The 10,297-nt window shown below is 42.1% G+C and overlaps 1 protein-coding gene across 3 annotated transcripts; it reads left to right on the top strand.

Annotated features, from left to right (window-relative positions):
• On the top strand, positions 346-10,274 carry LOC8076132 (protein STRUBBELIG-RECEPTOR FAMILY 3). 3 transcript variants are annotated; one of them, XR_002452358.1, is made up of 18 exons: positions 349-944; positions 3,671-3,800; positions 3,880-3,948; positions 4,111-4,176; positions 4,254-4,325; positions 4,433-4,504; positions 4,574-4,645; positions 4,722-4,787; positions 5,694-5,759; positions 5,904-6,313; positions 6,403-6,459; positions 6,552-6,937; positions 7,007-7,275; positions 7,388-7,526; positions 7,894-8,033; positions 8,144-8,300; positions 8,997-9,637; positions 9,984-10,274. XR_002452358.1 is itself a non-coding variant. In XM_021459376.1 (17 exons), exons 1-17 carry the CDS (start codon positions 854-856, stop codon positions 8,730-8,732), a joined length of 2,268 nt encoding a protein of 755 aa, XP_021315051.1. In that variant the 5' UTR covers positions 346-853; the 3' UTR covers positions 8,733-8,984. The 3 variants fall into 3 exon arrangements, 2 of the variants coding, with proteins under 2 accessions (XP_021315051.1, XP_002453383.1); XM_021459376.1 differs by lacking the exons at positions 8,997-9,637; positions 9,984-10,274 and adding an exon at positions 8,727-8,984 and having other exon boundaries at positions 346-944; XM_002453338.2 differs by having other exon boundaries at positions 8,997-10,274.

Here is a 10,297-nt window from a genome sequence, read left to right as displayed (position 1 = left end):
TGAAGGTATATGTTAAAGTCACGTATATGAGTTATACGTAAAAGTTTGTTCCATAAGTTATACGTAAAAGTTGTGAGAACAATTTTTCAAAAAAGAAAAGTAGCGAATTTTTTTTGCCTAAAATAGAAAACTTTCCAAAAATAGAAAATTGCGGGATTTTTTTTTTGCCAAAAAAGGAAAGTCGTGGGAGCTGTCTGATCGTTCGCTAGATTCAAATCTACTGAACGTTCACTATTTAGTGAGTCCGCAATGTGCCGCGGGAATAAAAATGACGACGATGACCCAGAAAGCCAGAAGCCTACCACAGCCTACTACTCCCTCCCCCTTTTCCTCCGCGGGCCTTTCCCCACAAATCCCAACCCCTTTTTTCCCTCCCCTTCTCACCACCGCCGCTCACCTCACCAGTCAGCACTCCCACACAGTACCCACTCTTTCTCTCTCCACCTTTTCACGCCCGTTGCTTGCTCCCCCACGCTCCTCCCTCCTCTCCTCTCCTCTCTCTCTCTCTCTCTCTCTCTCTCTTCCGCTCCGCTGCCTTTCTCTCACTTCGCCGCCACTCCCCACTCTCTCTCTCTTCTATCTCTCTATCTCTCCACTCCTTACAGCTAGATTCTAGAAGCCAACAAAAACAGACGGGGGCAGAGCGCAGAGGGGAGAATCGTGCTCCGGGAAAGCAAACCTCAGAGAATCCACACCTCTCCCCCCCTCTCTCTCTCTCTCTAGATCTACGCAAGCCGCCTCGGTATCCGCGATCGCCGCCGCCGCGGCTGCTGATGCGTCCGTGCTGCTCCGCGGAGGTGGTGCTGCGCTGCTAGCTGGTCGTCCGAGAGTCCGTCCGGGCCCCGACAGAGCGATGGGGGCGGCGCCGGTCCTCGTCCTGCTGCTGATCGCTGCGGCTGCCGCATTGCCGCGGCGGGCGCGCGCGGTCACCGACGCCGGCGACGGTAATGCGCCCTGCTCTGCTCGTCTCCTCGTCTCGCTTCCTCTGCTTTGCTTGATTGTAACTTGCTTGGCAGTTGGCAGTCGCCACCAGCTGCCTGCACGGGCTGCCCGACTGCTTCGTCGTGCTTCGCTTGAATGTTTGTTTGGTTGGGTTTTGCTGTTTGCGCGGTGATGATTGGAGTTTACTGTCGCGGAGGCTGACGGAATTCGGATGCGTACGTACTGACACGAGAAATCGCGGTGGGTTTTGTTTTTGGTGCTGTAGTACTGTTGCACTGGGGATTGGGTGGGTGGGCGCTGAGAAATGCGGATTGATTTGGTTACCCTGCTTGATTAAGCCGTTTCGGTAGCGCGCGGGTTCACGGCGTACTGATTTGGTACGTGAGGGGTTGATGACGCCGTTGAATTCGTGCGCGCATGCCTGTGGAAGCAACCAAAGTGATGGGATGATACGCGGCGATTGGCATGTGCTTTTCGGTCTGGGGATTGAGAGCGATGTTTATGGTCCTGGAGGGATTTGGTGGCATCGGCTTCCTGTGTTATTATCAATTTATTATCGTCATCCGTGGATAGCAACGGGTGAGGAGCACGACTGCTTCCTAGAGATTCAGTGCCTGTTGAAAATAGTCAAGGGCAAATAGATGTAGTACAATTTTTTTAAGGTTACCTATGGTACATTGGGAACTTTGATCTTGGTGGAACTTGAGCTTAGGCCATCCTCAATGGGAGTTTCATGACACAGTTTCCAACACATCAATATTTTGGAAAACAGTGCATAGGAGTTTCATGGGGATGAAACTCTCTCTACTCCGATGAAACTCTTATCATCTCTCTCTTCATTAATATAGCGCCACATCAGCATATTTAATGTGCATGAAACTCTAATGAAACCCCATTGAGACTGGCCTTACAGTCTCAGGAGTTTTTTTTTTGACAAAATACAGTCTCAGGAGTTGGTAAGTGGGGAACACAGGCTGAGCTCAGGCCTTGTTTATAGTCGGTGGGATGAAAAGTTTTTGGGATTATAGCATTTTCGTTTGTATTTGACAATTATTGTCTAATCATGGACTAATAATTAGGCTTAAAAGATTCGTTTCACATAAACTGTGCAATTAGTTATTCTTTTTATCTATATTTAATGCTCCATGCATGTGCCGCAAGATTCGATGTGATGAGAAATCTTGAAAAAATTTTGGATTTTGGGTGGCAGAGAGCTGGGTTTCTGGTGAATGTTAGAAGACTAAATGTCTGCTTTCATTGGCAATGTGCTCAGTAGCTGTTTCAGACAGAGGTCTCAGCGGCATTGAGTTATAGTTCATGACAGGGTGCTCCATATATGTTTTATACAGTTCTGAATTTTGTTTGAAGTAACCCTTAACAAATAAAGCCCTTATGTATACATGTAGATTTCTTGATTAAGTATGGTTGCATACTTAGGCATTTGTTGTGTTTATAATGCCCTGTCATCAGTGTTTTCAAATTGCTCGATTAATTAATCGACAAATCGGCCCCTGTACATCGATTAAGTGAAGCGATTCATCAGTTTCCCTAGTCGCTACTCGCTAGTTGCTCGATCAGATGACTAAGAGTCAACTAGTAATGACTAGTTGGTGCTTTGCAGTCGAACAATCAGCCTGTAGACAATGTTTTCCTAAACGCTAAACTGTAAACAGTCGGTCACCTGCCGTTTAGCCATTATTCGGGCTAAACAGTCCATTAAACAGGCTAAACGGTCAATTAAACGGACTAAACAGATGATTAAACGGAAACGGTGTATCATTGTGTAGCGTTTACACGGCGTTTAAACGGTCTAAACGGCTGTTTAGGCGAACAGTGCCTGTAGAAAGTAACATGGCTTCAGTAGGTTAGCCTGGTAGCGTTCAAGGCCCATACCACCACCTATATATACTCATTACATACCGAATCCTCTTCCACTCAAAAAAAAACCAGATCCTCTGGTTTTGACCTAGCCGCCAGCTGAATCAAGCGAACGTGAACCAATAAAGCTTTAGGTGCATCTCAGAATCTCAGAGGTTGTAATTTTCATAGGGCTGCTCGAGGTGATGATCCCAGTGAAAACAGCAGCTTCTGGTGATTCTAGCAGGCTAAAAGTGCACAATTCCCACTGCAGTTATGCAAGGAAGCATCCAAGGTCAATGGTTACTGGAAGTGAAAATGCCAATTAAGATGATGAAAACAGCGAGGACCGATGCGTTTCTTCGTGGCAGACATGATCCCACTTTTCTAACTCAGGAAGATGAAGATGAAGAAATGGAGGAGGATGAATCTGGAGCCAGGATTGAAGAGGGAGAGGAGGGGCTTTCCAATTGGGTATTGCTTTGGATGGCTGAATGCTGATGTGCTGCATGTGCTGCAAACTGAGCTTTTGATGACGATTGACAAGCTGTCTTTCGTAGTTTCTTTTAGTATTAGTTACTATCATGAACTTTCAGATTTAAAAACTTGTTAGGTTATTAAACACTTTAATGTGCAGCAATAGGCACTCTTGCTTAGCACTTGCATGTATGGTTGGCTTCCTGTTATGCTGCCTGGATGCCAATTGCTAGATGCTAATACGCTATGCTAAGTGTCTTATTTAAGCTGTCCTGGACGACCTGTTGACGAGCCCCAAACTAATCACGACTAGTCAGTGCCCAGGAGCCTAGAGTCCATATCACGATTGAAAACATTGCTTGTCATTTGCTCATTGCTTTACTTTCACATGCAGTTTCTGCTATAAATGGACTTTATGTTGCACTTGGATCACCAAAGCTGCCTGGATGGTCTGCTAGTGGTGGAGATCCCTGTGGTGAGAGCTGGCAGGGTGTCACATGTACTGGCTCAAGTATAACCTCAATGTAGGCCAGTTATTCTATATGTCACCTTTTGCCAGTAAGACTTTTCTATTTTGTGTTTTTATCAACTCATTGTTTGCAGAGTTTTCAATGCTGCAAATTTGGGAGGACAGCTAGGCAGCCTCGGGAACTTCGCTTCAATAACTGAAATGTAAGGGCATGATCTTCACAAATTTCTTTGCCAATGGTAATGGCTGTATCAATTCTATTGTACTGTTTAAACTGGTGAGCAGAGGACACTTTATACACTGGTATAAGTGTTGTACTCGTATCTCATCAAGCTTTGTGATTATTTGCTTTCTTGTCATTGTAGAAATCTTAGCAACAACAATATCGGTGGAACCATACCGGAAGATCTACCTGTCACACTGCAGAATCTGTATGCGTTATCCTTACTCTTGAAATTTTCTTTAGTTCTGGTTAGATGATGGGATATTTTGTTCCTTGCTACTGCAGGTTTCTCTCAGATAACCAACTAACTGGAAGCATTCCAATGTCATTATCAAAACTCCATAGTCTAACAGCCATGTAATTCCTTTTTCCTTTTCTTTTTCCTCCTAACGAAAGGACCATACATTACTGTTTTCTACTTCCATCAATTAATTGACTAAAGAGTCAAGATCCTCTTTTACCAGGTCACTGAATGATAACCATCTAGATGGAAAACTACCAGATGCATTTGATTCCCTCACGGGACTTGTAAATCTGTATGTTCTCTCTCCCTCCTTCCCTCCCTCCATGCAAACTGCTTGATGACACCTGGCCTTTGTTCACAGGGATATTTCTTCCAACAACTTCAGTGGTTCATTACCACCTTCATTGGGAAGCTTGACATCACTGACTACATTGTAATTCTACAACTGTTGTCTTTTATTTTTATCCTCTTACCTTGTACTTACTCTTTCATGATCTTCTATTGCACAGGCACATGCAAGATAATAAACTATCTGGGACCCTTAATGTCTTGCAGGATCTCCCCCTCAAAGATTTGTATGTCCACACCCTCTTCTCTATTGTCAATTAACTTGTTCATTTATTCATCCTAATCTACAAATTAAGCAGAACATCTGCAATTATTTGGTCAGTTACCTACAGGTTTAACAAAAAAAATGCCTGCCTCCAACTAATATTCTCTAGGTCTATTGCTTTAAACCTAAATTACAGGTTATGATGATAAGCGACTTAAATTAGCTCCAGACTTGCAATGAAGTAACTCTATGCTGTATTAGCGAAGCCACCTTGAATTTCCTCGGCAAAGGCCATAGCTTTTTAGTGCTCTCTAAGGCTTTCAGGCTCAGAAGTATAGTTCACACTTCACAGAATAGTTGTTGTAAATGCACATTTAGCATAGTTTTGCTAATTGGAAAAGGAATTTTTTTTTGACAAAGTAAGTTATTTCACTGTTTTCTTGTGGAGCCCTTTGCTAATATAACTGACAGGAAGCTGAGCTAGCTCAGTTGGTCAAGGCCTCAAGGGTGTGGATGTATGCCCAGACCACCCAAGTTGAAGTCCTTGTCGAGGCAAATTTGGGTGCCTATTTTCTTCTTAGTTAATTAATTAATTAATAATAAAATAAAATACCATCCAGTTCCTCCTAGGTTGGTCTAGGATTTTTAGTATAATTGACCAGTTCTGCTTTTGGGTCCAGTTATTTCCCAGGAAACCGGATACGTAACAGTTTGTTTCTTGCCTACCATATTTCTACAACAAACAGCAGTCTGTTGCATGAATTATATACCAACATCCCTTTCACATGATGCATGGGGCATATAATTGTTTTCTAGTCTAAATCCAATTGATGTTAAATTCACACTCCAAATAATTTATTATCCTAAATGTTCTGTCATGCATGCAATATTAGTACCTCTTTCTGATAATTTATGTACCTCTAAACAGAAATGTAGAGAATAATATGTTTTCTGGACCAGTTCCTCCGAAGCTGCTGAACATACCAAACTTCAAGTGAGATACTTTTCCTTTACCGATTGCAAACTTCTTGGTGCAGCGCAGTTAGTCCTGTTTTTTTTCTCTATATTCTGCCCTATCCTTCAACACTTTGATGATTGGACCAGTTACATATAACTCATTAACTTCTTTTGCCTACAGAAATGATGGGAATCCTTTTAATACCAGCATAGCTCCCTCTACCTCACCCTCTTCAACTCCTACAGGCTCTACACCAACACAAACACCATCGTCCTCTTCATCCCCTTCAGGATCTCCTCCACCATCTAGTGCAGCATCAAACTCTTCTAGTGGATCTACTGCTCGAAATAGCAATTCTCCATCATCCAAGAAGAGCAAGTCTTCAACCCTCAGAACTGTTGGATATGTTCTTCTTGCTATTGTGCTATTCATAGTTCTAGTTCTGTTGGTAATCTTTTGCCTGTCCAAGTATCAAGAAAGACAGTCTAGACGTGATTATTCCGCGGCTCAATTAGGTAGGGTGCATCAGAGGATTGAGGAGCCAAAAAGCAAGCAAGCTTCGGTGCAGTCTAAACATGAAGCCAAAAAAGGTCAACTTTCATTGATCATTCTGCAATGTATTTATGTGTTTTCTTCTGTTGTTTTCATATCATGATGGTTTTTCAAGTTTTACTAACAGGTTCATCTGAGGTTCCTGAAAGAAAGAAGCCCCGTGAAATAAATTTAGCTGTACCAGGTATACACTTGCAAATCTGACCAATCAATTCTTTTGTTACTATAATGCTGTTTCAAGTATAGATGTGTTTCCTAATCATGAACTGTTGGCAGTTGCCCTTGAGAAGCCTCCTGACAAGAGAAAAGAGCATGTAATTAATTTGGAGCGAACAGAATCAGAGATCTTTGCTGCAGCACCTCCTCCACCTCCACCTCCACCTCCACCTCCGCCTCCTCCACCTCCACCACCACCGCCCCCAACACCGCCACCTCCACCTCCACGACCGCCATCGCCACCTCCCGTTGAAAAAGTAACTGTAAATCCCATTGTACGTTCAGAAAAAAGAGTTAGCACCCCGCCAAGGACTGGTCCCTCGACATCTGCAACATCCTTTTCTGTGGCATCACTTCAGCAATATACAAATAGTTTTCAAGAGCAAAATTTGATAAGGGAGAGTAGATTGGGAAAAGTGTATCTGGCAGAACTTCCTGGAGGCAAAGTATGTATCAAGTATTGCTTCTGTTACTCAGCGAGTGATTTATGCTGAATCTTCTTTTGTCCTATGCAGTTACTGGAAGTTATGAAGATTGATAATGCTAATGGAAGAATACCAGTAGATGACTTTCTAGAGTTGGTTGCTCGTATATCAGATATTAGACACCCTAACATTCTTGAATTAGTTGGATATTGTGCTGAGTATGAACAGCGATTACTTGTGTATAACCACTTCAGTAGAAAAACATTACATGATGTACTACATGAAGGGGAGGATCTAGATGAACCATTATCCTGGAATGCTCGCCTCCAGATTGCTCTTCATGCAGCAAAAGCCTTAGAGTAAGCTGTATTCAACTTAGATATCATATTCACGACCTTGTTTGTGTTAAACTTAGATTTTCAAGAGATGCCATCACAATCTGTATATTTACTATTCACGCTTTTCTTTCAGGTATCTCCATGACACCTGTGAACCTCCTGTAGTACACCAGAATTTTGAACCATCCAACGTGCTCCTCGACAATAGATGCTCAGTACGTGTTGCTGAATGTGGGCTGGCAGAATTGACGGCATCTGGTTCTGTTACACAGGTAACCCCTTCTATTCAGCTTTGTCATAATCAATAATACAAAATTGTGGCTGAAAGAACTGTACTCATAGAGCATAACACCTTCATGGCACACGGACATGCACAGAGAGCATCCAAACATTGAGAATAATGATGCATGTATAGCTAGCAGCTCCCAACCCATGATACCTATCAGGTCTCATCAAATGAATTCCTTCCAAGCTTGGATAGCCTTTTCCACATCTTAACTATTTTATACCATGCTCTGTTGGAAAAATAATTGGAAATTGACTTACCTAGATTACTTGGTTATCATTAATACTTTCTTCTTCACTTCTACGGGAGTATGAACATAAAATTCCTTATAATAGTGTTCCCTTTTATCTCAGCTCTCAGGTCGTATGCGAGCTCTACTCAATTACGAAGCACCTGAAATCCATGAGTCTGAGCCTTTTACTCATCGAAGCGACGTATATAGTTTCGGTGTGGTGATGCTAGAACTTCTTACTGGTCGTAAGCCATATGACAGGTCAGAGATCCATTGTAATATGCATGTTAAACAAGAGCCTTTTGCAATTATTTGAATCACTTCTCTCCTAAAAACTCATTTTTGCTACCTCTTTATGTTGGAATGTGCAGCTCTCGTCCACGTGCTGAACAGCATCTTGTTAGATGGGCTGATTCTCAGTTTCATGACATGGAGTCCCTGTCAAAGATGGTTGATCCTTCTATCCAAGGAGAGTGTTCCATGATACTGTTGTCACGTTTTGCAGACATCATCAGTGGGTGTATTCGGGTAAAGCTTCTTAACCTTACATGCTTAGGTTTCCATGCAAAACTGTTTATGCCTTATCTCTCTACAGTTAGAGCACAAACATCATAAACATTCTGGTTAACTTGCAGGAGTTTTACTCATATTAGAATTAATCATATATGAAGGTCATGCCTTTCATGTTATAACCCTTGTGTTGATGCTTTAATCATATAGCATTAGTAGCTTTGTTTACTTCAGTTAGCTGCCAACATATAGGTTGGTTTGCTCTGTTTTCTTAGACAATAAGACTAGATCTATCTCTGAGAGCAAGTAGTATATAAGTTTGCTTTTGATTGTGTTGGAGGTGTGTGTGTGGTGTTGTAAGGGTTCTTACCCCTATTTTCGGTGAATATAACGATACACAGCTCTCCTGCATGTTTGAGTTTTTTTTTCTTGATTGTGCTGTAGAAATAGATGTTGGTTTACAACAGCTTATCAGCACAAGTATAGAGTCTGTGCTCACCTGAGTTACAGCCTTTCCGGCAAGTTGAGTGTCTGCTTCTCTCCTCCCCTTTATATGTTTGTAGTTCTTTTTAAACATTTCGTCATGTTCCGGTGAAGTTTTTGTTTTTGTTTTTGTTTTTCTATTCACTATTGCATTCTGGTTGGTACTCTTTTCTAAAAGTGCCAAGATGCATTCAAGGTTCACGCTACTGATCTCTCAAATTTATTATGCAGCCGGAACCAGAACTCAGGCCAGCAATGTCTCAAATCGTCCAAGACCTAGCTAGGATTGTAGGTGCTAGTGGTGAGGTATCAGAGTGACAAATAAAGGAGGAACAGTAGACATCCAGCTTGTCAGTCGTGTGGCCAGTGAAGACTCCTACATCCTTAGCGCAGTGCCAGGGGTACTCTATCTGCATTTATATTGGACGAGATTGCGGCTAGTGTATATGCCATTTTGGAGCCTCATTTATTCTGGAAAGATGTAGTGGTACTGTGGTAGTATTGCGCAACCAGTGAGATATGGCTTCGCATTGTTGCTGAGCAGATTCCCGTGCTCCTCTTGACATGATAATTTCACCTGTAGGCAGTATTTCTTGTAACTAATTCTAATTTTATTATTTTATTACAGTATAGCTAGTCATGTTAAATATGATGCATGTCTTGAGACTCATGTTTCTCCGGAATAAAAACTGCCTTGCTAACTCCATATGGTTTGTTAATCTTAGAAGTCTACTGTCATTGGGATTCTTTTCAGAGGCAAAGAGGCCTTCCCTCTTGACATGGACATGATCATCGTATTGACCTGGTGTCTTCTGCCGACCTGTACATGAAGATTCTCCTCCTTGAAGCGAAAACACCTCTGCTACTGCTAGGTATGCATTGTGTGCTTGGTTACTGTCTTTTCTTCGTGTGATTTCTTCAAGACCTAGAATAAATTAGGACAATATTGAACTATGCTGATTGGGATTAGATAAACTTTTGTATTGATCTGTTCTTAATTGATAGATGGCACCCTGTGGTTGATTGCAAGTTTGATCTGTCATGGTGCCTTGTAGCATGTACTGTCATGTTCTGGATTTCTGGCTGGCTGCTTTCTTCTTTTTCCCCCCAGCTTACAGTGCTAACAGCAAAGTCGATTCTAGAGCCCAGGAGTATATTTTGGCTTACATTTTTGTATGCTTGATTGAACTGACAGTATATCATCTTGTCTTTTGGCAGAGCAAAAGCTTTGTATATCACAAAACTGCGAAAGTTTGCCCTGCTTCCTATCTTGTTGGGGAAATTTTTGATGGTGTACTGGTATATGCTTGATATAATAGTAGAGCACCTTTTGCATTTTAGAAAAACAAAAGGTTATATCTCAAAACTGTGAAAGCGCTGCCCTGTTTCCTGTCTTTTGGGGGGAAATTGTTTGACGGCCAAACTTTTTTTTTACTGTGGACTTGTGGCTGCTTGAGACGGACCACCTTTTAGTAAGATGACTTGTTTGAACTTTGAACACAATTTGAATCGATCTGTGCATTCTACAAAAC

This window comes from Sorghum bicolor, chromosome 4, assembly GCF_000003195.3.
Source record: "Sorghum bicolor cultivar BTx623 chromosome 4, Sorghum_bicolor_NCBIv3, whole genome shotgun sequence".
In the NCBI taxonomy this organism is placed as follows: Eukaryota; Viridiplantae; Streptophyta; class Magnoliopsida; order Poales; family Poaceae; genus Sorghum; species Sorghum bicolor.
This window is presented reverse-complemented; position numbering and strand designations above follow the sequence as displayed.